General features: G+C 39.9%; 1 protein-coding gene across 1 annotated transcript in view; it reads right to left on the bottom strand.

Moving 5' to 3' along the window:
• Positions 1 to 1,140: 1,140 nt before the first annotated feature.
• CCNT1 (cyclin T1) overlaps positions 1,141 to 27,297 on the bottom strand; it is a 34,000-nt gene continuing 7,843 nt past the window's right edge. The window contains exons 3-9 of the mRNA XM_011987630.1: positions 21,674 to 21,802; positions 13,801 to 13,861; positions 12,885 to 12,947; positions 11,253 to 11,298; positions 9,081 to 9,244; positions 8,841 to 8,911; positions 1,141 to 7,142 (exon numbers count right to left, since the gene is read on the bottom strand). Coding sequence (XP_011843020.1) covers positions 5,733 to 7,142; positions 8,841 to 8,911; positions 9,081 to 9,244; positions 11,253 to 11,298; positions 12,885 to 12,947; positions 13,801 to 13,861; positions 21,674 to 21,802 — 1,944 coding nt within the window. The 3' untranslated portion in view covers positions 1,141 to 5,732. The remainder of the gene's footprint in view (positions 7,143 to 8,840; positions 8,912 to 9,080; positions 9,245 to 11,252; positions 11,299 to 12,884; positions 12,948 to 13,800; positions 13,862 to 21,673; positions 21,803 to 27,297) is intronic.

Below are 27,297 nucleotides of genomic sequence, written 5' to 3'. Positions count from 1 at the left end.
AGGTAGTATTTTCTACAGGAATGAATGAAAAGCAGGGGAGTGCTTCAAACCACACCAGAATTCCTAAACTGTCAGCAAATTCTGCAAAGATTTCTGATTTCATAGTTTTTTCAGGAGAGGTATACATACTGTTTGTAAAATTAGCTACTTTATTTTAGAAAATTGGAGAAGAAACGACTCAAGTGACTTTTCAGAAGTATCATTATTTATTTTTTTCCTTTTAAAGCTTTCAAACTATATCTATTACTAACTTTGTGTAGTAAGTATGGAGTACTTTAGCATAAAAGTTCTTTATTTTCAGTGTGTAATTTACAAGACTTACCTTGTAAATGTGGTCTTATTATGTCTCAGGATGAGTATTCACTATCAATTTTTCCAGGCACTACCAAGAATGGTTTTTTCTTCGAAGTTTATTTTCTTCCAGATACAATGCTACGTCTGTACTAACATGTCAGGCTTTTCAAAGAACCACGTATACAATTATGAATCATGTTGATAATGCTTGCAAGATAAGCAGTACATGCGTACATGCTGCCATCATCTGTTAGTGCTATAATTTTTTTGTGTACAAGTTACTCTTCCAGGTATTCATGTAACAATATAGAGTGAGGGTTTTTTTCTTCCCTTTGACTACAACATACTTCATGCTACTGGGTTTACTGATCGACAAATCTTGGGTCTTTCCAATGGACTCAATTCCCACAGGATCTTGCACAATAAGAAAACATACTAATATAAAAACTGAAACAAAATTGTAAACATATCAATAAAATTACAGTTATAAACTAAGGACTAGGCTGGGAGCAGTGGTTCACGCCTGTAATCCCAGCACTTTGGGAGGCCGAGGTGGGCAGATCACCTGAGGTCAAGAGTTCAAGACCAGCCTGGCCAACACAGTGAAACCCCGTCTCTACTAAAAATACAAAAATTAGCTGGACGTAGTGGTAGGCGCCTGTAATTCCAGCAACTCAGGAGGCTGAGGCAGGAGAATCGCTTGAACTCGGGAAGCAGAGGTTGCAGTGAGCCGAGATCACGCCACTGTACTCTCCAGCCTGGGCGACAGAGCTAGACTCCGTCTCAAAAACAAACAAACAAAAAGACTAAGGACTAATTTGAGGACAGTACACATAAACAATCAAATGAGTGTTTTACCATTAACATTTATTGAGGGGATGGATAAATACAGCTTGAGAAACATACTTGACAGCAAGATATCAAACTGATAGCCAGACTGTAAAATGTATACATCCTTTTTAAATTTTTTGAATTTTTTACAAAGAGCCCTTACTATAATGGTCACTTACATCCTATCATTCACATAACAGCAGTAGATATCCCAGGGGTAGCATCCAGAGCTGAGGTGCCCCAAGGAAGACAGAGGCAATGGCAGAATAATATGCTGAGAAAGGACTCTTAAGAGCAATACAAAGAGAACAGACAAAAATCTCACCACAAAATTGTACCTGAGTGACATAGATTGGTAAAGTGTTTTACTTTTTTTTTTATTTTTGCTCTTTGGTCTGACAAGAAAACAGTTTTAGGTGTGTGAAGTAGGGTGGGAAAAAAGGTCAGTTTCAAATTCAGTAACACATGGTAACACTAAGTTAGGCTGCTGCATTCTTTTCTTTGGGTACTTAAGCCAGCCAGCACTTCCACTTTGTAACCAATTACATTATGATCAATCAACAACTAATCAGTTAGTTCCTCAGCTTCAGCTGAAGAGTTCCTGATTACCTGATGAAGGACATACTTGCTCTGGCTTCAATTAGCAAATGCTGTCAAGCATCCCTCTCCATGCTTAACATGGCAACACAAAACCCGAGAGTCCTCCTCTTTTTTTTATTAGCCATGAATACACACTCATAAAGGGAAAGAGTAGACACTGCTTTTAGTAAACGTTCTTTTTCTTTACCTCCCTTTTCCAATGCCAAGTTCATATGAAAAACTTTAGAAACATTAAAATGGAGAACTCTCCCACTCAAAAAATAAGTCTCATTCCAGACTACTCTTGATCAGGCAGGATTACTGTACTATGCTTGTTTGAAACTCACATCCACGGAGGGATAAAAAGACAAAATAAAACCTGACAGTGTGATACAATATGAAAATCTCCTAAACCATCAGGAGCAAACACTCAGTTAAAAGCTGGGTGTTAACAAGCAGCAGCTCAAGAAACTTGGGGAGGTATCAAAGTCACTGAAAGCTTACTGGAACCTCGGAGGGCTATTTCTCATCATTTGATGAGTTGCATAGACTGCTTAAATTCTCCCAAGACCAAAAGAATAAAATTTGTATTCCAACTTCAAGATGTTCTAGATTCTCTCTTTTCCTAGTATTAGTATCAAAATAACTCATAAACAAAAAAAATTGTAAATATTAATCAGTTCCCAAAATAACGGAAACACAGATATGTTTAAAATCCAACCATACTGGGACAGACAGGGCCCCTCTACAATTGCCTTTACCTAGAAGCCATGTACGTGGAGGAGTATGCATTTCAATATGGAGAATTAAGTAGCAGAGGTTTAAGATAACTCAGCAGTGATGTCAACATGATTTTATTTCCATATCCTAATCCATTGCTGTTTGCAACTGGAGATTTAAAATTGTTCTGTCAACACTGGTAAAGCCAATAATACTGAACTATGTAATATACACTAAATCAAAACACTAAAATCATTTTTAAAAAGGAAGAAAAAAGAAGTTGAGGCTGTCTGATATGGACACACACTGATTCATGAATGGCAAGACTAGACTAACACCTAAGCATTTTCTAAACTCAAAAGCATAACTGATACTTCAGAAGACCAATTTAGATCGATGCTTCACTACAGTTCAGCTAACAGCAACACAGGTATCTGATTAAAAGCCCTAAGGACAATCCACAGGTTATTTGTTTTTGCCAACACGAGTCTAGCAAAATTTTAGAAATGAGATTTACAGAAGCTGAGGCTCCAGGCCTACGTATCACCATCACTTATTTTTGACAGTCTAGGTTACATGAAGAAACGAAAAGCCATGTTTACCAGACTAACTTTGGATGTATAAATCTCATTTCTCACCCTTTGAAGGTATAAGGATAGGAAAGACACATAGAGCTCAGAAACCACACAGCCCTTAAAAAACTTAAGTTTATGGAATTTGGACAACACACATGCTAGTTGACAGGCACATCTGTTAACCCAAAAACAAAGCAGCAGCTTCATGCAGAGCCCACAAGGAGCTTCATGACATATGCATAGGTCTAAAAACAGACATTGTATGTATCTTAAGACAGTACCAGGAGGCATTAACACAGAAAGGTCTCTAAACTGACCTATGTCAGCAATGATCTACTAGTGCAAAGGCCAGACTACACAGCACAAAGCAACTCTTAGGCCCTAGTAAGCACTTTTTTCTAATTCACTCCTGACAAAGTTCTAAGGAACTTCACTACAGTATCGCCATGGAGAACTGCTATGAGGCCAAATGAGTATGTGCCTCTGTAGTAAAGGAGTGCATGTGATTAGAAAATATGTGACATTTGATGAGAGTAACTAAAAGCTGGAAAAGACATTTTTCAAAATCAAACCAGTGATCATCAATTCCACAAAGATACAGATGCAGACTAAACGGCACATTCCCTTTTGGAAACAGACTCCACCAAACAAAATCTAAATAAATAGAAGCCCTAAATGTACTAAACCACAACTATGTATCTACCAATTATCTAACACAACACAGAAAATATCAAGGGGAAAGAGGAAAATGTCATCTATAAAGTGAAGTGACACTCCAAGTCAAGAAATATTAATGAGGTCGACAGAGAGCTCCTCATTTTATACCCAGCAATGGCAGGAACTCTAGACAGTTCAAATATGCAAGATGCAGGGCACTAACCCACTGCCAGTTAATGTTTACTCCTGCCTACAAATTCCTTTCTATATTAGGCCAGTACATCATCAATTCCAACAGCCACAATTTTCTTCCCAACCTGTTCCTGGCAAGTAGCAGCACAAGTACAACTCCTGTCTCCCTATGACTTCCAAATGAAAAATAATTCAACCTCTCCCTAAAAAATACTTCGCATGAAGGAAGCTGCAATCAAATCACAAAGACAAACTCAAATTGCACCATCCTTTCCAGAGCAAAAAAATGCAATGAAGATCAAAGAATATCTCATTAAATGATCTCTGGCTAGGTAGTTTTTAGTACTTAGACAGCTAACTTAGAATTCTTTCTAGCCAAGATTTTCTGAAAGATTTCTTTATCAAAAATGTTCACTCCTAGTATCTGGGATAATCAAGCCTCCATAACAACAGGACTCTTAACCTATTTTTATAAAGGACTCAGAAATCTTAAGGACCTCTATCAAGAATCTAAAGCTACCACAGATGAACAATCTAAATATAATAGTATCCATTGGCTAGGCTTTGCTCATTCTCATGGCACCAGTACTGTTAAATTCACAAGCTCCAAACTCAAGTCATATAGGCTGCAAAAACTTGAGGATGCAGCTGTTTCCCTTCAGATATACAGATAAAAGCATGTCTTACATTTATAATGTAATTTTTAAAACAATGTTCTAAAACTTCCAAATCACAATTTCATTGTTTTTAGTATCCTCTAGCTTCTCCCATATGGTTTAGGCTTTCACAGGCACGATATACATAGTACATTCCCCATCTCTTACAGACTTAAGACTGCTCTCATTTGAACACTTTCCCAAAGCCTCACTTGAAAAAAAGACACACCCAATTCTGTAGGGCAGAAGCTGGCCTTGCTCACCAACCCTCCTTCCTCAACCCCATCTCTGTTTTGCACAAAAACAAAAAAGCGGGTAAAAAGGAAGTTCTCATAATGAAGTTAAAAGTCAGGGTATTGGCTGTACTTGCCCAAACTATAAATTAGAGGGCTACTACTCAATTATAACATAAAGAAAGGGAAAAAAACCATGTCAAATACATGCCTCTTCCTTTATGTTCTCAAGGCCAACCATGTTTTTCTCTAGTAGACTGTTGGAAAATGAAAATGGTAAGGAACAGGGAGGGAAAGATAAAACATGATTTTTAAACACACACACTTAAAAACACACATATCCACACTTACATACACACTTAAAAATCTGAACACTTGGAGTGGCCTGAGCCTATTTCAGAACTCCTAGCCAAAAACCTACCCTCCCACCCACCCTCACACATTCCCACCCTCCAATCCCACCCACCAGGAGTCACTGCTATGTATCACATACACACAGTAAAATCCCTATCCCCTTCTCGATCATATAAAAAAACTAAACAGATAACTTACTTTCTTTAAATTATTTTTTTAAAGTCTATTAAAAGATTTTGACGTTTAAATACTTCCTCTCTTCTGATATATTAAACACCAAAAGGATCCACAATTGTCTGATACAACAAACCCTCCATTTTTCGGCTCTGGCAAGAAGAGGGAAGATATCAACTCCAATCAACCTAATTAGATGGTGGAGAGGCCAAGAATTCAGAAAGTGTCCTTAATCCTTCACAGCTTCAACACCTAATACCAGTAAAAACTGTAAGAAAATAGTTAAATGCATGAGACAGCAGATATAATAGCCAACGCCTTCTACCACCCTCCTAATTATGTCTCAATATCAATTTATTCCCTAGTCCAAGAAGGATGACATATTTCATAATTTTCTTAGTTCAAAAAAAAACTAAAAAGTACGTGGTTTTTTAAAGAAGTTTTTTTCTCCTCTTCTTTTTCTTTTTTCACTTAGGAAGAGGTGGAAGTGGTGGTGGAGGTTCTGATGGCAGAGGTGGTGGTGGCCGGGGTTTGTCTGTATTGCCGGATCTTGAGGAGATTCCACCAGCCCGAGGATTCAGATATTCACTATAAGGACGAACAAATTCAAATGCAGTGGGCTGAGTGGGCTGAACACCCTGGGCACTGAGCAGGGAGTGAAGCATATTCACAGTATCTTGATAGTCTATGGTCTGGGTCGTGTTGTGACCATTGGCCCCAGTGGGCCCTTTATCCAGTTTCGAATGAGGGACTCGAGTTTTACAGCTGGGCTGTGAAAAGGAAAGCCCGCTTGTGTCTGAGCTATGCCCAGGCATCTGAGCCATTGTAGGAAGTGAAGGGAAGGAGAAATTTAGGGAAGAGGATTTAGTACTCTTGGCAATCTTGGCTGGATGATCAAACACGGCCCCTCCAGTCTCTTCAGAGGGTCCCCTTTTACGAGTAGAACTGGAAGAGGAAAAAGAACTAGACAAGCTATAGGTTTTATGTGCTAAGTTGCTTGTCTGGCTACTATGTTTTGGATCACCTGGACGTTTGTTCCCAGTACCAACTGGAAGTTGGGAATGAGAGTGCTTGTGTGAGTGATGATTATGATGATGATGATGATTAGATGGGTGAGTCTTGTGCTTTTCTTTGTACTCTCGGCTCTTTGTAACACTGTCCTCTACAGAATTGTGCTTATCAGCTGCAGCATGGACTTTTATGCGCATTTTTATCTCCTCTGGTTTTGAAGAGGCAGCTTTATCTCCACCTGCCACTGGGATTCTCATTTTGAAAGCTGTTTTGTCAGCCTTTTCCAGAAAAGGCCGCTCAGGGTTTTCTGAACCCTCTATGGGCATTTTTAGAATGACTGAAGAGTGGCTATCATGATGAGAAAGGAGATTCTGGGCAGCATATGCATATTGTGACTTCACATTGGCTTCCATGTTCTCCAGTTGCCTCTTCTGGGCAGCCAACTCTTCTGCATGCTTTGCACGGTATTCTTTCAGTGACACTTTAGCTGACGGCACACTCTTACTACTCTGCTTCTGGGAAATAAATGTATTTGAACCATCCTGTGGTAAGGAATGATCAACTCCTGTAAGTGCTAAATTCTCACTAGTCCGATGACCCTGAGTAGGTTCTAGTTTGAAAGAAGGTTGGGAGGACAGCCAACGCTTGCCCGGCAACATTTCCACACTGGTTAAGTTGCTGGATGACTCTTCGGAGACCGGGAGGGAAGGCACTGCACTTGTGGTAGAAGAGGTTGACATGCTCATTAAACCTGCAATGGTTGTGTCTGAAGAGCTCTGAGAAATCATATTGAGGATTGTCTGCTCTGAAGTCTTTTCATCTGTTCCTCGGTCATCTGCTTTTGTTTTCTTGGCAGCCTCGCATGCCTGGAATGAAGCAAATAGTATCTCTTTACTTAGGTAATTTACTAAATAAAAAAACATTGAGATGAGTAGATTGTACTTGCAGCAACACTGGAAGTTCTGGATAGACCACAGGCAGGAGGCTATCCTAACATGAAATCCAATAAATATTACCATCAAGAGAAGATTTTAAAACCTTCAAGTAAGAATCACAGCAATCGGCCGGGCGCGGTGGCTCAAGCCTGTAATCCCAGCACTTTGGGAGGCCGAGACGGACGGGTCACGAGGTCAGGAGATCGAGACCATCCTGGCTAACACGGTGAAACCCCGTCTCTACTAAAAAATACAAAAAACTAGCCGGGCGAGGCGGCGGGCGCCTGTAGTTCCGGCTACTCGGGAGGCTGAGGCAGGAGAATGGCGTGAACCCGGGAGGCGGAGCTTGCAGTGAGCTGAGATCTGGCCACTGCACTCCAGCCTGGGCAACAGAGTGAGACTCCGTCTCAAAAGAAAAAAAAAAAAAAAAAAAAAAAAAAAAAAAAAAAAAATTTTTCCAAATTTAAAAAAAAAAAAAAAAAAAAAAAAAAAAAAGAATCACAGCAATCTATCCAAATGTTACAAAGTAATAACAACAAAGAATCTATGCTTATCTAAAATTCATACATGAACATCCATGCCTTCTGCTTATGATTATAGTTAGTCCATAACTGAATTCTAGAAATTTTGGTGAGGTTTTATGCTAAAGTAAAAGATGAGCTATGTGCTCTCAAGCCTACTTCTTTTTTGTTGTTGCTGTTGTTTTTTGTTTGTTTGTTTGTTTGAGACAGAGTCTCACTCTGCCACCCAGGCTGGAGTGCAGTGGCACAATCTCGGCTCACTGCAACCTCAACATCCCGAGTTCAAGCAATTCTCCTGTCTCAGCCTCCCGAGTAGCTGGAACTACAGGCAGGCATCACCATGCCTGGCTAATTTTTGTATTTTTAATAGAGACGAGGTTTCACCATGTTGGCCAGGCTGGTCTCGAACTCCTGACCTCAGTTGATCTGCCTGCCTTGGCCTACCAAAGTGCTGGGACTATAGGCATGAGCCACCATGCCCGGCCTCTCAAGCCTACTTCTAATCTCAGGCTTCTAAGAGGCAAACTCACTCTCTGCCACTCACTCAACTCAGGAGAATGAAATTAACTTTATCTGTCTGGATTTATGAGAAAATAATGGAAACATCTGAAAACAACCTTTATATCTGAACAAAAAAAGGAATGATTCCATTATTCCTAAGACTTTGACAAATATTTGAAATACAACTTTAGACTACAACCTATATAAAAACAAAATTCTAAAATCCATTTTATAAGTAGGTATTATGATACCAGCTCTAACCTTGTAATTCTCTATCTTGCCTCTACCAGAAGCCAATACCCAGAGAAGCCATGACTCAGAGAAGCCATGTTTTTTCCCTACCAGTTTCCACACAGAAAATACTCAACCAGTGTTACTGCCCAAATGATCACATCACAGGAGTTACACAATGAAAAGCAAATCCTGCTATCCCATAGAGACACTAACTTCTACAACAGTATCCAAGGTATGAAGTGGAAGTCATGATTACTGTGTAACTATAAAAAGGGAAATTCCAAACCTAAGGTAAATATTCAATACTGGTATATTCACTGTTGCAGTCAAAAGAAATTGATTTTGTCCACAAGCTGACAGTAATGATTCTTACCCTCCAATTCCAAATGCGTTTGAGTCTGTTGGGAGTTTTCTCCAAAATCTGTAGAAACTCATGTGTCAGTTCTACAAATAAAACAGAACATTCAAGAAAGACTGAGAGAAACAGAAGTAATGAAACAAGAATAACCTCAACTACTAACTAACTATTTTCATCTGAATCAAGTCACCTTTGGCCAGCTATGTGACAGATCAACAGCAAGTGCTTTTCAAGGTCCCTTACTCTAAAACTTACCATCTAAAAGTTCCAAGGTCACAGTGGCGTCAACATACTCCCACCAGTGCTTCCCGTCAGTTGAGACTGGGATCTCCCAATTGGACCACTTGCAAGCCAGATGAATGCAGACACAGGCCACCACAGGAGGTGTGTACTGCAGGCTAAATGTGGTCAAATGCAGGCTGACATCAGAGGGAAGAAAACAGAGAGTGTCATGAGCTCTCAATTCTCAACCCAAAGCTAAAACTCTCCATTATTTAAAAAAAAAAAAAAAAAAAAAAAAGGCTTAAAAATACACAGGAGAGTAAGAAGGGTAAGAAATCTGCAATGCTCTGATCTAGCACTCAATATAATTTCCTATTAACCCACCTGTTCAGGTAACAACATTTTTCACCTCTTGAATACACATCACTTAATCTACACATTGACCAGAGCCAAAAAAAATGAAAAAAGTAAAAAGGCTGGGAATTCAAGTTCTTTAAAACATTGACTTCTGGGCCAGTATTCAAGCCTAGAATCAATATTTATTACCTATTATCCTGAGACTAAGCTCAGATCCTAAGGAAAATTGTAAGCTTTTTGGTCTGTGTAATCCATAAATCAAATACTTAAGAAAATATCTTAAAAATAATTTGTTTCTCACCAATCATAGTTCTGGTCTATTTAAAATAATGAATAGACAACTACTCTCTCAAGTATAAATACGTTGGTTTATTTCAAAACTTTCTCATAACAGGCTATAAAAATGAACTTCTTAGCCCTGACAGTTATTAGGGATATCTTTGGTTTCCATTAACTAACAATGTTGGGCAAGTCATTTGGTAATACAAGTTATGTACTAATCAGTTACTTTTTTTTAGACAGAGTCTGTCTCTCTCTCTCTGTCACCCAGGCTGCAGTGCAGTGTGGCAATCTCGGCTCACAGCAACCTCTGCCTCCTGGATTCAAGCAATTCTAGTGCCTCAGCCTCCCAAGTAGCTGGTACTACATGCATGTGCCACCACGCCCTGCTAATTTTTGTATTTTTTAGTAAAGATGTGGTTTCACCATGTTGGTCAGGCTGGTCTCGAACTCCTAGACTCAAGTGATTCACCAGCTTTGGCCTCCCAATGTGCTGGGATTACAGGTGTGAGCCACTGCGCCCACAGTCTCATTTACTTTTCTTTAAAAGGGAAGAAGGAAAAGGACTGAAACGCTTTACATCCATAAGTGCCCGCTGATTGACAGAGGGGGAAGAAAAAGGAATATTTTAAAATATAATTATTGGCCGGGTGCAGTGGCTTACCCCTGTAATCCCAGCACTCTGGAAAGTCAAGACAGGCAGGATCACTTGAGGCCAGGAGTTTGAAACCAGCCTAGCCAACATAGCCAAACCCCATCTCTACTAAAAATACAAAAAAATTAGCCAGGCATGGTGGTGCCAGCCTGTAATTCCAGCTTACTCAAGAGGCTGAGGTCGGAGAATCACTTGAACCCGGGAGACAGAGGTTGCAGTGAGCCAAGATCACACCACTGCAGTTCAGCCTGGCAGACAGAGTAAGACTCTGTCTTTAAAAGAAAAAAAAAAAAAATATATATATATATATACACACACACACACACACACATATATATATATATAGACTGGGCGCAGTGGCTCACGCCTGTAATCCCAGCACTTTGGGAGGCTGAGGTGGGCAGATCACGAGGTCAGGAAATCGAGACCATCCTGGCTAACACAGTAAAACCCCATCTCTACTAAAAACACAAAAATTAGCCGGGCATGGTGGCGGGCGCCTGTAGTCCCAGCTACTCGGGAGACTGAGGCAGGAGAATGTCATGAACCTGGGAGGTGGAACTTGCAGTGACCTGAGATCCCGGCACTGCACTCCAGCCTGAGCAAGACTCCGTCTCAAAAAAAAAATAAAAAAGAAATATATATATATATAAAAATTATTATTATTATTGCAGAATCCTCCAAATTAGATTTTCAGTCACTATCATGCAGAATTGAGTAGGTTATCAAAAAAATCAGTACTAAATAATTACATAACCTTAGAAAATTAAAAAGTAACATGGAAATGTAAAGTACAACATGAAAACTGTGCAGAAAAATCAATATTCACCAGAGAATTGTCTATAGCACACTGTATCAAACCCAAGTAAAGTCCTATACCAAAAATAGAAGAGAAAAAAAATTAAAATATAAACCTGTTGGTTGCCATGAAGTAAGAAGTCTGTGCTAAGTCCTTGCTTGCTAAAGAAAAAAAAAAAAAGTCAGGGGTGGGGGAGGAAAAAACTTATTAGTTCCATTCATTCTCAACAAATATTTAGTAAGCATTTAGTATTTGCAAGGTACTGTGAATATAATGGCAAATGAGACAGCAGACATGGTCCCTGTAAACCTGATGTTTACATTCTGCCAAAGTAGACAGATCAGTGATTTTTTATTTTAACATTAATAATTATGATGTTTCCAGATCTAGGTACTCAAGCTTTATTCTGCATACCACATACGTGAAGTACTTGTTTAAAATGCAATTCTTGGACATGCTCCCTAAAATTTCATTAAATGTTTGGAGAAGGGTGCAAGCATTTTTTTAACAAGTAACCAGAGATTCTGATGTAAGGATTCACTGAGAAACACTAAACTACAGGATGAACTAAGATGATCTAGAAAGAAGATCAGAATCTAGAAGACTGACATATTTCAGAAAAGTGACTTTTGCTGTTAAGAAAGCTTTTAATTAAGGCCAGGCGCGGTGGCTCACACCTGGAATCCCAGCACTTTGAGAGGCCGAGGCGGGTGGATCACCTGAGGTTGGGAGTTTACGACCAGCCTGACCAACATGGAGAAACCCCGTCTCTACTAAAAATACAAAATTAGCCGGGTGTGGTGGCACATGCCTGTAATCCCAGTTACTCAGGAGGCTGAGGCAGGAGAATCGCTTGAACCCGGGAGGCAGAGGTTGAGGTGAGCCGAGATTGTCCCACTGCACTCCAGCGTGGGCAACAAGACCAAAACTCCCTCTCAAAAAAAAAAAGTTTTTAATTAAGTAGCCTGTGATTTAATCCCCAAATCATCAAATAATGTAATATATTACAATGAAAAAATTTAACTTCTTCCAAAACAAACCATTCTGGGCGACAAAGCCAATTTTTATCTTCCTTAGGACACAGTCTTCTCAATATTAACATACATCCATCTCTAATCTTATCCTTGTTCAATATAACATTTTAATACTTTCAAATATAAAGAACTCGGGAAAATTTGGGGATTTTCACATGAAACACATATTAGTAAAATGTAAAGTAAGACCAATTATCAGTTTGGCCTACAAAATCATAAAAGGACTTAAAGGCACAATAGTGTTCAGATACTCTTGATACTACTTAAACTAAATAAGAGAGTTTCTTTCAATTATACCTAATATTGTTAAATCAGAATTAAAAAGAAAAGTTCTCCAAGGGATTGTAAATCATAGAAAGTCCAAATAAATTCTATATGATCCTCTAGGGGGCCTTTAATCAACCCCAGAATTAAAATAAGATCACCCACTCCTCATGACTTTCTTAAAATTGCTGTTAAATAACTCTTCAAAACCTGCCCAACTTTGACAAACATTCTCAAGAGGTTAGCTCTCTTTAACTAGAGACCATCTAAAAACATTACTTGTAAGAACCCAACAGAAAAATATCAAATCAGAACAACTCATTGTGATTTAAGCCAAGTAGGCCTTTAAATTTGGCCAAAGCAGAACTGTTATGTATTGTCCGCCACAAACCACAACCTCTAAATGAGAAAACAATTTGAGATAGTCTTCATAAGTTGGGATTCCTTACCTCGAACAAGTTGAGTGCACTTTACTACATGAGTATGTGGGTGATCAATTGTCAGTTCAAAGCCTTAAAAGAAAAAGTAATTGGTTAAAAAACTATTAAGAAGTTTACATTTTACAAATTATGCTACAAGGATAACTGATTGTGAATTATACCTTACTGGTTTCCACATTAAAATATTAATAGAAATTTATTCCACCAGAAAAATATCATTGTCCCATGAAATATAACTTGAAGGTATTTTAAGAAAAAAGTTAACTAGAATTAACTTGAGAAATAAACTTTGAAGAACTCATCATGTATATATATGTGCAAAAAAAATTGTACCTACACCAATAACTTTGACATACAACTCATGAAACCTTACCCTACCTAAGAGAAAAATGATAGCCCAAAAGAACAAGGAAAAACAAAATCTGTATTTTCATATTTTCTAAACTTTTAAAGGCAGCCTATGTGATGAAAATAACAGATAATAACACAGTATCATCAGAGTTGCCCATGCAACCACTAAAGCTTAAGTCCCCCCACTTTCACTCTGCTGTTCTAAACACTAGTTACCATTTTAAAAACAAATGTTGTTACAGCCCATAACGATCCATGGAAGGAAAAACATCCTTTAGATAGTTTTCATAATTTTTGAGGGTAAAAGTCACCAAAACTTAAAAAGCAAATAATGAACCCTAGAATGAAAAAAATAATAACCCACTGACTGCTGTTTCAAAGGTCAGCTGTATTACCTGCATTCACTCTATGGAACAGGCCAAAGTTAAACTCAGCTCTACAACCTCTATAATCTGGAAACAGAGGGACACTACGAAAACTTTCAAATAAATATTCTTCCTATTGAGCAAATATTTAAAATCAAATCATTTTATTGCATAATTTTAAAAAATGTTTCAAAGGAAGATAAGCTTACCTAAAGTCTGCAAAATTATGCTTTCTAAAATGACCAGATCTTGAACTTGTTGCAAATAAGCCTAAAAGTGAGAAGACAGAAATTATCCCCTACAAAGGCACAATACATAAAGTATAAACAATTCTAACAATCCCTTCCAGGGAAACCAAAACAATAAAAGGCATGGGTGGAGTTAGGAGGTAGAGTTAAGAACTGAAGTACAATCTTTTATTTATTTATTTATTTATTGAGACAGTCTCCCTCTGTCACCCAGGCTAGAGTGCAGTGGCGTGATCTTGGCTCACTGCAACCTCCACCTCCCTGGGTCAAGCAATTCCCCTGCCTCAGCCTCCCAAGTAGCTGGGATTCCAGGAGCACACCACTACGCCCGGCTAATTTTTTTGTGAAACACAATTTTTATCCCTTATGCCCATTCAGTACAGATTTTCTTTAAAAAATAAATAAGTAAGTAGTATGCTGAGAGATAACACTTTAGATATGGCTACAGAAAAAGCACCATGTATTTGGTTTATTTTCAGGCTAATATTTAAGGTTTTATAGTTTCTGTGATTTAGACATAAGAAAATTCAAAATATGTATTTTTTTCTTTTCTTTTTTTTTTTTTTTTTGGAGTTGTAGTTTCGCTCTTGTTGCCCAGGTTGGAGTGCAATGGGACAATATTGGAGTTGGAGTTTCGCTCTTGTTGCCCAGGCTGAAGTGCAATGGGACAATCTTGGCTCACCGCAACCTACACCTCCCGGGTTCAAGCAATTCTCCTGCCTCAGCCTCCCGAGTAGCTGGGATTACAGGCATGCACCACCACGCCTGGCTAATTTTGTACTTTTAGTAGAGACGGGGTTTCTCCATGTGGGTCAGGCTGGTCTCAAACTCCCAACCTCAGGTGATCCGCCCACCTTGGCCTCCCAAAGTGCTGGGATTACAGGCGTGAGCCACTGAACCCAGCCTTTTTTTTGAGAGGAAGTCTCACTCTGCCGCTCAGGCTGGAGTGCAGTGGCATGACCTCAGCTCACTGCAAACTCTGCCTCCCGGGTTCAAGCAATTCTCCTGCCTCAGTCTCCTGAGTAGGTGGGATTACAGGCGCCCACCACCACACCCGGCTAATTTTTGTATACTTAGTAGAGACGGGGTTTCACCATATTGGCAAAGCTGGTCTTGAACCCCTGACCTCAGGTGATCCGCCCGCCTCAGCCTTCCAAAGTGCTAGGATTACAGGCGTGAGCCACCGTGCCTGGCCATAAAGTATATACTTTTCAACATCACCAAAATACATTTGCAGAACCTTCCTACAATACTGTAAGCATTTAATTGATATCAAACATTTGACTCCTATTAGACCTTCCCCTTTGGGTCCATGCTAGGTTTCTAAAAAGTAGCAGAAGAGTTCAAAGGAAAAGGTAATAAGAAAATTCGCTCAGATTTCTGCCAGACAAAGCTACAGCCACCAGCCCCATGTAGCCATTCATCATTTGAAATGTAGCTAGTCTAAATTGAAACGTGCTATAACCATAAAATAAAGTGGATTTTTTAGACAGTTAAAAAATAAAGAATGGGCCAGGTGCGGTGGCTCATGCCTGTAATCCCAGAACTTAGGGAGGCTGAAGCGGCTATATCATGAGGTTAGGAGTTCAAGACCAGCCTGGCCAATATGGTGAAACCCTGTCTCTACTAAAAATAAAAATTAAAATTAAAAAAAAAACTAGCTGGGGGTGATGGTGGATGTGAACCTTGGCCTGTTCCATAGAGTGAATGCAGGTAGTAATCCCAGCTATTCAGGAGGCTGAGGCAGACAATTGCTTAAACCTGGGAGGTAGAGGTTGCAGTGAGCTGAGATCATGCCACCACACTCCAGCCTGGGTGACAGAGCGAGACTCCATCTCAAAAAAAGAAAAAATAAAAAAAGTAGCGAGGCATGGTTGCTCACATCTGGAATTCTAACACTTAGGGAGGCCAGTGTGGGAGGATTCTTTGAACGTCACGAGTTCAAGACCAGCCCGGGCAACATGGTAGGACCCCCATCTCTACAAAAAAAAAAAAATTAGCTGGGAGTGGTCGCATGCAGCTATAGTCCTAGCTACTTGGAAGGCTGAGGTGAAATGATCACCTGAGCCCAGGTGTATGAGGCTGCAGGAGGCTATAATCTTGCCACTGCACTCTATCCTGGGCAACAAAATGAGATTCTGTCTCAAAAACAGAGCTGGCTGGACGCAGTGGCTCATGCCTATAATCCCAGCACTTTGGGAGGCCGAGGCCGGTGGATCACCTCAGGTCGGGAGTTCAAGACCAGCCTGACCCACATGGAGAGACCCCGTCTCAACTAAAAATACAAAAAATTAGCCAGGCATTGTGGCGCATGCCTGTAATCCCAGCTATTCGGGAGGCTGAGGCAGGCGAATCGCTTGAACCCAGGAGGGGGAGGTTGTGGTAAGCCAAAATTGCGCCATTGCACTCCAGCCTAGGCAACGAGAGAGAAACTCCGTCTAAAAAATTTTAAAAAGTAGAGCTGGGCAGGGTGGCTCATGCCTATAATCCCAGCCTTTGGGAGGCCGAGGTTGGCAGATCACTTGAGTCCAGGAGATCAAGACCAGTCTGGGCAACATAGCGAGACCCTGTCTCTATCTAAAATATAAAATTTAGGCCAGGCGCGGTGGCTCACACCTGTAATCCAAGCACTTTGGGAGGCCAAGGTGGGCAGATCACGAGGTCAGGAGTTCAAGACCAGCTTGACCAACATGGTGAAACCTCGTCTCTACTAAAAATACAAAAAAAATTAGCCGGGCATGGTGGTAGATGCCTGTAGTCCCAGCTACTCAGGAGACTGAGGGAGGAGAATCACTTGAACCCAGAAGGTGGAGGTTGCAGTGAGCCAAGATTGCGCCACTGCACTCCAGCCTGGGTGACAAAGCAAGACTCCATCTTAAAAAAAAAAAAAAAATTAGCTGGGCATGGTGGTGCACACCTATAGTCATAACTACTTTGGGAGCTGAGGCACGAGTATCACTTGAACCTGGGAAGCCGAGGTTGCCATAAGCCGAGATCACACCACTGCACTCCAGCCTGCACAACACAACGAGTCTCTCAAAAAAAAAAAAAAAAAAGTAAAATAACCCATTAATAACTTTTTAACATTGATTATATGCTAAAATGCCCATGTATTAGACATACTGGGTTAAATATATGTATTTATGTTAAATATCTATTGCATTATACATTTATGTTAAATATATACTTTATATATAATCATTTTATTGTATATTATATATATAGTTTTCTTTTTTAAAAACTAGAATTTTAATGAAATTTAATGAAAAGTTAAAAATTTTAAATTAAATATGTGGCTCCCACTATATTTCTATTGGACAGTACTGGTCTAGAGCTCTAAGAAAATGAGACCTGGGTCAGTAGTTAAAAGACCTAAATTACAGTTCGCTTTCTCTTAGGGAAACAGGAACCCAGGATAGCCATGGTAACATCATTTTAAAAATCACCTTCATCTTACAACTACCAAGGCACATTCCTTGCAAGTCATGACCCATGGTCATAAGACATTTGCAGCTAAGGAAGTAGCTTAATAATGCCTGCAAGAACAAACTACAACAACAACAAAATGTCCAGATATCTTGAAAGCACAAAATATATGCTTTTTAAATATAGTTATGCTTTGATGTGCTTACACACTAAAATGCCAAAGATCGTTTTCTTTAAATCAACAAAATAATACATTTTGTCACAATGTCGACATAGCTTAGCTTTTACACAGAGAAGATGCCTATATAAGAAATGCTTAAGAGGCTGGGCACAGTGGCTCACACCTGTAATCTCAGCACTTTGAGAGGCTGAGGCAGGCTGGTAGCTTGAACCCATGAGTAGAGACCAGTCTGGGCAACATGGCAAAATCTTGTCTCTACAAAAAAATAGAAAAATTAGCGGGGTATGGTGGTGTGTGCCTGTAGTCCCAACTATTTGGCATGCTGAAGTGTGAGGAGCAACTGAGCCCAGGCAGGTCAAGGATACACTGAGCCACCATCGTGCCACTGTACTCCAGTCTGATCGACAAGAGTACGATTTTGTCTCAAAAACTAAAATTTAATAAAAAAAAAAAAAAAAAGAAATGCTTAAAACAAAGATGAAACATTCCTTCTCCTGCTTTCTGAGGACTCCCTACTCTGTAACTGCATAGCTTTCAATCGACTATCTTCTCACTGCACTCTGTGACGCAACTTGAACTCCTTCCTGCGTGAAATCCAAGAACCTTCTCTTGGGGTCTGGATCAAGATCCCCCTTTTCATAACGTTATGATTTGAATATGTCAATAAGGACTTAAAACTATACTAGTTTCTCCTTTCCATACAGAGGAGAAAACATCTCCCTAACCAACTCACAAAAACTGCAGACTCAGGTGAGAAGTTACATAAATACGCTTTCAAGAAGAAAAAAGTGTGGATTATTTTATTTTTGTTTAATTTTGTTAACTCAATTCTATAGACCAATGGCATTTACTAGTCTCAAACCTAAACAAAGTCCAGAGCAATCACTCTTTCCACAAGAGCTACTGGTATGGCTTAAACAGAAAAACGAATGAAGACACTGCTATGCAAACATTATTAGGAAGGACTATTACTAAAAACAAACAAAAATCTCCCCTGCCACCCAAAAAATCTTTCTACAACATGATCAGAAGAAAACACACAATTCCATTTATTTATTTCATAAAGGACAAGCCGCACATTCATTGTAAGAGACTTAAATAATCTAGTCTCACCACAAATACATTATTTTTCTCCAATCGCTTACAAGTGTCAGACCTCTCAATTTATCATCACTCCCCAATCACTGGCTTCTAAAAGCAGGAGAGAGTTTTCCTTCTATTTTATTTTATATATTTTATTTACATCTTATTTTATTTTTAGAGTTTGGCTCTGTCACCAAGGCTAGAGTGTAATGGTGCCATCTCAGCTTACTGCAACCACTGCCTCCCAGGCTCAAGCAATCCTCCCACCTCAGCCTCCCGAGTAGCTGGGACCACAGTCATGCACCACCATGCCCAGCTAATTTCTGTATTTTTGGTAGAGAAGGGGTTTTACCATGTTGCCCAAGCTGGTCTTGAACTCCTGGGCTCAAGCAATCCTCCCATCTCAGCCTCCCAATGCGCTGGGATTACAGGCATGAGCCACCATGTCCAGCCTTTTCCTTCTTTAATAAAGTCAAAAAAGGATGGAAGAAAACAAAAAATGTCCTGTGTACATGTGCAGGATAAAGATCTGAAAGAATACATATCAAACAGTAATTGGCACTATCTTCCTAGGAGAAAAGGCCAACTTTAACTTTAAATGTTTCTTAAGTGTTTGAATTCTTTTATCATAAGCATAAGTAATTTTTATAATTTTCTTTAAGTTAAAAAAAATAGACCAGGGGCAGTGGCTCACACCTGTAATCCCAGCACTTTGGGAGGCCAGGACGGGCGAATCACCTGAGGTCGGGAGTTCAAGACCAGTCTGACCAACATGGAGAAACCCCGTCTCTACTAAAAATACAAAATTAGCCAGGCGTGGTAGCACATGCCTGTAATCCCAGCTACTAGGGAGGCTGAGGCAGGAGAATCGCTTGAATCTGCGAAAAAGAGGTTGTGGTGAGCCAAGATCACGCCACTGCACTCCAGCCTGGGCAACAAGAGTGAAACTCCCAACTCGGGAAAAAAAAAAAGTTAAAAAAATAACTAGTATCACTACTAATTTAAGAATCCATAACAAAAATTTATAACAATACTTTTCAGCCAGGTGCAGTGGCTCACGCCTGTAATCCCAGCACTTGGGAGGCCAACAGGGTGGATTACTTGAGCTCAGGACGTCGAGAACAGCCTGGGCAACATGGTGAAACCCCATCTCTACAAAAACTAGCTGGGCATGGTGGCACACACCTAGTCCCAGCCACTCAGGAAGCTGAGGTTGGGGGGATCACTGAGCCCGGGAGGTCGAGGCCACAATGAGCCATGATCACACTACTGGACTCCAGCCAGGGCAACAGAGCGAGACCTTTTCTCAAAAAAAAAAAAAAAAAAAAAGAATATTTTTCATAGCATTTATAGTGATGAAAAGCTAAAATTGTCTAGACTTCCTCATGGAGAATGGTTAAAACTACATACATTCACATATATGTCATCAAATACTAGCCAGACATTTTTAAAAAGTAGAGAATCCATCAGATGGGAAAATATTTGGGATATAGGAAGCAAACAAAAACAAAACCAGAGACAAAATACATGCACACATAGCTATTTATACAAAACAAACCACAAATAACAGTGGTTCATTAGTATACCTGTGCTTCAGTTGTCTCTCTAACAGGGGGTCCACAGCCTGTTATGAACTAAGCCGCACAGCAGGAGTTGAGCGGCAGACGAGTGAGTGAAGCTTCATCTGTATTTACAGCCGCTCCCCATCATTCACATTGCCCAACCTGAGCTCCGCCTCTTGTCTGATCAGCCGTGGCATTAGATTCTTATAGGAGTGCTTGAACCCTGTGGTGAACTGCCCATGCAAGGGATCTAATTTGCTGCTTTTTATGAGAATCTAATGCCTGATGATCTGTCACTGTCTCCCATCACCCCCAGACGGGACCATCTAGTTGCAGGAAAGGAAGCTCAGGGTGGCCGGGGGCAGTGGCTCACGCCTGTAATTCCAGCACTTTGGGAGGCTGAGGCAGGCAGATCACAAGGTCAAGAGATCAAGACCATCCTGCCAACATGGTGAAACCCTGTCTCTACTAAAAATACAAAAATAAGCTAGGTGTGGTGGCGTGCACCTGTAGTCCCACCTACTCGGGAGGCTGAGGCAGCAGAATTACTTGAACCCGGGAGGCGGAGGTTGCAGTGAGCCGAGATCACGCCACTGCACTCCAGCCTGGTGACAAAAGCGAGACTCTGTCTCAAAAAAAAAAAGAGAGAGAGACGCTTAGGGCTCCCACTGATTGTACATTATGGTGAGTTATATAATTATTTCATTATGTATAACAATATAATAATAACAAATAAAATGAACAATAAATGTAATGTGCTTGAATCATCCCAAAACCATCTCCAACCCCACCCTCTCTCTTTCCATGTAAAAACTGTCTCCCATGAAACCAGTCCCGGGTGCCAAAAAACGTCTGGGACCATTGGTCTAGAATTTATCTGAGAGATACTTTCTTCTTCATTTTTCTGTATTTTCAAATTTTACTGCAACAAATACACAACTTTTGCCATAAAATTTATGTTTTGTTTTGTTTTTCAGACAGGGTCCTGGCACTGTTGCCTGCCGTGGTATGATCATGGCTCACTGCAGCCTCAACATCCCATGCTCAAGCAACCCTCCCACTTCAGTCTCCCAAGTAGCTGGGACTAAAGATGTGAGCCAGCATGTCCAGGTTTTTTTTTTTTCTTTTTTTGTAAAAAGGATGTTTCACTTTGTTGCCAGAGCTGGTCTTGAACTGGACTCAAGCAATTGTCCTGCCTCAGCCTCCCAAAGTGTTGGGAATTACAGGCATGAGCCACTACATCTGGCTTTTTTTGTTGTTTTTTTTTTCCATAGAGACAGGGTCTTGCTATGTTGTCCAGGCTGGTCTTGAACTTCTGGCCTAAAGTGATTCTCCCACCTTACCCTCCCAAAGTGCTAGGATTACAGGTGTGAGCCACCACCATACCCAGCCTGAATTTTTATTGTTAAGGAAAACACAAACACTAAAAGGTTCTTTTAATAACCCCAATCCAAACTTCAATAAATCAAAGTTATAAAATTAAGTTGCATCGAAATATATAAAGATCCTGGCATGCTTGGGAGTACGGTAAAAAAAAGAAAGAAAAAGATTAAGAAAAACAGATGGGTAATTAATCTCCTACCTCACTTCTAGTATCAGGAAGGGATTCCTGAGGATGGAGACAAGTATGTGCTACCTTGATGACATGTTCCAATTTTTTGGGCTGCTCCTCCACTTTAGCTGCTAGAAACAAGGCTGCTGGAGCCACAGACTGAATGGAGAGAAAATAAATCATATTTATTACCAATGTATTCATTTATAGATCAAGATAGATCCAAAGAGGAGCTAAGTCTCAAATCAAGTTATTTACTTGCCTCGACTTTGTCACCTCTTTACCCTTTCCCCCCAGCTTCTAGCATCTTCCCCTCTCCTACCCATTAATCCATGTCACTTCTAAACACCAATTATTTGACAAACTCTCATTAAAAGCTATCTATGGGAGAAGCTACTAGATGTAAACAGACAGTTTTCTATTTAAAATGAGATTCTTTATTAAGTTTGTATCAAATCACTCAATACGTCTTTTAAGGAGTAAATTGAAATGTCCAGAATACACAAATCCATATAGAGAAAAAGTTTAGTGGTTGCCAGGAGCTGGGGAGAGGGGAGTATAGGAATAACTGCTAATAGGTGAGGGGTGATGTAAATGTTCTAGAATTAGATTGTGTTGATAGTTGCACAATTTTGTGCATATACTAAAAACCAGTGAACTATATAATTTAAACAAATGAATTTAATTGTATGTGAATTGCATCTCAATTACTTATACATATCAAATATTTCAAAAATACAAAGCATGGCATTATATGCAAGGCATTATTTATAAAAAGCATTAAGAGGGAAAAATTGAAGTCAATACACAAGTAGATAACAAACTTTATAAAAGATTAGAGCAATATGACATAAATGTAGCCTGGTGATCTTGGAAACTTCAGGAAGTAGAACTTTTCTTGAATATTAAGAATATTTCAATGAATCAAAGATGGTAATGTTAAGAGCTATAATTCACCAGGAGTCAAAGAAATACATAAATAATTTTACAGAATTTAAACATATATTTCATTTTACTGACTAAAACTGATATTCTAATACTTATTTGTAACTCTGATGTCATCTATGCCATACTTTTCTAGAATAAGTTTTTCTCCACAAATTCAACTCATAGTAATCATTTCAGACAAGACCATAGGAGACAAAAATAATTTAAAACAAAAATTTTTTAGGCCAGGTACAGTGGTTCAAAGTCTATAATCTCAGCACTTTGGGAAGCAGAGGCGGGCGATCACTTGAGCCCAGAAGTCCGAGACCAGCCTGGGCAACACAGTGAGAGACTCCATCTCCATACACACATTAAAAAGAATTGTTTTAAGTAAACATAGTGATTCATTTCCTTCACATTTGTTTCAGATGAATATGAAGCATACTACATATATATTCCTCAGACTTTAGGATAAACAAAACAGGATCAGAGAAAAATGGGTATGAACAAAGGTATTTTGATCGGGGCATAAAGCACATTTTCAACACTAAACTGAGTAGTTAAATAAATTAGATAATCGGATGTGGAACACAAATTTTTTTTTTTTTTTTTTTTTTTGAGACAGCATCTCACTCTGTCACCCAACTGCAGTGCAGTGGTGTCATAATCACAGTTCCACTCAACCTGTGGAAGGCTGAGATATTCCCATCTCAGCCTTTGAAGTAGCTGGGATCACAGGCACACGCTACCACACCCAGTTAATTTATTTTTATTTTTAATAGAGATGGGGTCGCCCTACATTGTCCAGGCTGCTCAAACTCCTGGGCCCAAGTGATTCTCCTGTCTCTGCCTCCCAAACTCCTAGGATTACAGGTGTAAGTCACTTCACCCAGCCAAGATTCTTAACAAGAGTGACACTAAAGATTTTGAAAAACAGTTTAAAAAATGTTTATGATAAATGTATGTAACTATTATGTACATATGATAATTAATAAAAATAAATTTTTAAAACAAAGTAATATTTAGAAAGAGTAATCTGGTGGTAGGTAGAACTAGGAGAAAAGGATGGGATACATTAAAAGTTAATTCAGGCTGCGTGTCGTGGCTCACGCCTGTAATCCCAGCATTTTGGGAGGCTGAGGCGGCGGATCACTTGAAGTCAGGAATTCAAGACCAGCCTGGCCAACATGGTGAAACCCCATCTCTACTAAAAACACAAAAATCAGCCAGGCATGGTGACACACGCCACCACTAGGGAGTCTTCTAGTAGGGTAGTCCCACTTACTCAAGAAAACTGCCCGAACCCAGGAGGCAGGGGTTCAAGTGAGCCAATATCATGCCATTGTACACCAGCCTGGGCAACAGAGCAATACTGTCTCAAAAAATAAAATGAAAGTTAACTTAAATAATAATTTAGGCATTAGGACATAAAGTTTAGAGTACTTTGGGAGGCCAAAGCAGGAGAATCACTTGAGCTCAAAGTTCGAGATCAGCCTGGGCAACACAGTGAGACCCTGTCTCTGTTTTTTAAAAATTATTTTAAAACATAGAAAAAATGATTCTAAAAAGTTTAGAGTAGGCCGGGCATGGCGGCTGATGCCTGTAATCCCAGCACTTTGGGAGGCCGAGGTGGGCAGATCACCTGAGGTCAGGAGTTCAAGAACAGGCTGGCCAACATGGTAAAAGCCCATCTCTACTAAAATTACAAAAATTAGCCAGGAGTGGTGGTGCACGCCTGTGGTCCCAGCTACTTGGGAGGCTGAGGCAGGAGAATAGCTTGAACCCAGGAGACAGAGGTTGCAGTGAGCCAAGATCATGCCATTGCACTCCAACCTGGGCCACAGAGCAAGACTCTATCTCAAAAAAAAAAAAAAAAGTTTAGAGTAGACACTAGCAGTAGAAACAAAGGAAAAAAGAAACACAGGCATCACTTTGTAAAACTAATAGAGCTGCACTAAATATATGTACATGTATTTGCACACAAAGAAAAAATTTTAATGGGATATATTCTAAAATGTTAACAGGATTATCTCTTTATTTCCTGTCCTCTTCCAATTTTATGATAATTTAAAAAGTATATATTTAGGCCGGGCTCAGTGGCTCACATCTGTAATCCCAGCACTTTAGGAGGCCAAGGCAGGCAGATCACGAGGTCAGGAGATCGAGACCATCCTTGCTAACATGGTGAAACCCTGTCTCTACTAAAAATACAAAAAATTAGCCGGGCGTGGTGGCGGGTGCCTGTAGTCCCAGCTACTTGGGAGGCTGAGGCAGGAGAATGGCACGAACCCGGGAAGCAGAGCTTGCAGCGAGCCAAGGTCACACCACTACACTCCAGCCTGGGTGACAGAGCGAGACTCCATCTCAAACAAAACAAAACAAAACAAAAGTATATATTTATAAGGAGAGGAAAAAAATGGTAACATTATAAAATTAGCAAGACTTTATAGGCTGGGAGCAGACTCTTGCCTGTAATCCTAGCACTTTGGGAGGCCGAGGCAGGAGGATCCCTTGAGCTCAAGCCTAAGCAACATAGCAAGACCTCATCTCTACAAAAAATCAAAAGGAAAATTCACTGGGCCTGGTGGCACTATAGTCCTGGTAAGGCAGGAGGATCACTTAAGCCCAGCAGATGGAGGCTGCAGTGAGATATGATTGCACCACTGCACTCCAGCCTGGCCTAGGTGACAGAGTAAAACCCTATCTTGGGGTGGGGGGACTATAACTAACTGAACAAAGGGGAAAAGGACAAGTCAAAGACTATACTAAGGTTTTAAGTCTACTAGGAACTAAAAGTTCCTAGTAGGCATAAACTAATAAAACCAAAAGAAAACTAAACTCAATTATGGCACCACTGCACTCCTGGGCAACAGAGGAGACTCTGTCTCAAAAAAAAAAAAGAAAAAGAAAAAAAAAAGAACTCAATAAATGTTTCTTAAAGTAATGAATATGTGTTGTTTGTTAGGGTGGAAAGAAAAGGACCCTCACCTATAGTGCTGGAAACAACGTATAACGTATAATCTTTCATAGGGCAAACTGACACTACAAAAATTTTTATATATACTTGGGGCACAGCAATTCCACCTATAGGAACTTATATTAAAATGCTTATATAAGTGCACTCTATATATACACACAAGACTATCCCATGAAACATAACATACAATATAATAAACTAGAACAACCCAAATAGCTATCAACAAAGAGCTGCTTAAATAACCTACAGTAACTACACAGATACCATCTGGCAATTTAAAATAGTAAGAAATCCAAAAAATAATAATAATGAGAAATATGGAAAGATGTCCGATACACACTGTTACATGATAAAGGCAAGCTGTGCAACAGTAGCATAGCAAGATGTGATTTTTTAATAGAAACACATAAATGCTAGTTTATGTGCACAGAAAAATATCTGGGCCACTATATACAAAACCTTTATCAATGGTTATCTCTGGGTGGGATTACAGAGTAGTTTTCACTTTCCACATATATTTCTGTACTGTCTTAATTTTTACCATGGGAATTTATTATAATACTTTTGGGGTTTTTTGTTTTTTTTTTTTTTGAGATGGAGTCTCACTGTGTTGCCCAAGCTGGAGTGCAATGATGTGATCTCAGCTCACTGCAACCTTCACCACCCGGGTTCAAGCGATTCTCCTGCCTCAGCCTTCCGAGTGAGTAGCTGGGACTACAGGTGTATGCCACCATGCCCAGCTGATTTTTGCGTTTTTAATAGAGACAGGGTTTCACCATGTTGGCCAGGATGGTCTCGACTCCTGACCTCAAATGATCCACCCAACTCGGCCTCCCAAAGTGCTAGGATTACAGGCCTGAGTCACCGCACCCAGCCTATACCTTTGTAACAAGAAAAACACACACACACATACACACACAAATGCCTGACAACTTGACAGGATATATAACATATCAATGCCACATTTATTATTAGACCACACTTAATGTATTAAGTCCTCTCACATTTAAATTTGGATTCATCACAGCTAAATTTAGAATTAACATGTTAAAAGATATTAAATCTAGAATCTGTTGATTCCAAAATGTGCCTAAAATCAATCCTCTAAAAAGGATCCACAACTTCATATTAATCAATGGATTTTGAAAAAGGTCATGACATTCAAAAGAATATCCCTATACTAGCCAGGTGCAGTGACCCATGCCTGCAATCCTAGCACTTTGGGAGACTGAGGTGGGAGGACAGCTTGAGGCCAGGAATTTGAGACCAGACTGGGCAACAGAGCGAGACCTCCTGTCTCTAAAAAATAAATATATATAAAATGTTTGAGTCCGGGGGCAGTGGCTCAGGCCTATAATCCCAGCACTTTGGGAGGCCGAGACGGGAGGATCATGAGGTCAGGAGATCGAGACCATCCTGGCTAATATGGTGAAACCCTGTCTTTACTAAAAATACAAAAAATGAGTCAGGTGCAGTGGCAGGCACCTGTAGTCCCAGCCACTCAGGAGGCTGAGGCAGGAGAATGGCGTGAACCCAGGGGGCAGAGCTTGCAGTGAGCCGAGATCGCGCCACTGCACTCCAGCCTGGGCAACAGAGTGAGACTCCGTCTCAAAAAAAAAAAAAAAAATGTTTTAAAGAATCTCTCTCTATTGGATAATTACCAGATCATCCATTCATTCAATAAGTTTACTGAAGTTGCTTTAGAGAATATACAAAAAAGGGAATTTCTGTCCTTGTTAAGCTTAACACA

The sequence above is a fragment of the Mandrillus leucophaeus genome, unplaced genomic scaffold (assembly GCF_000951045.1).
Source record: "Mandrillus leucophaeus isolate KB7577 unplaced genomic scaffold, Mleu.le_1.0 Scaffold313, whole genome shotgun sequence".
NCBI classification, from domain to species: Eukaryota; Metazoa; Chordata; class Mammalia; order Primates; family Cercopithecidae; genus Mandrillus; species Mandrillus leucophaeus.
This window is presented reverse-complemented; position numbering and strand designations above follow the sequence as displayed.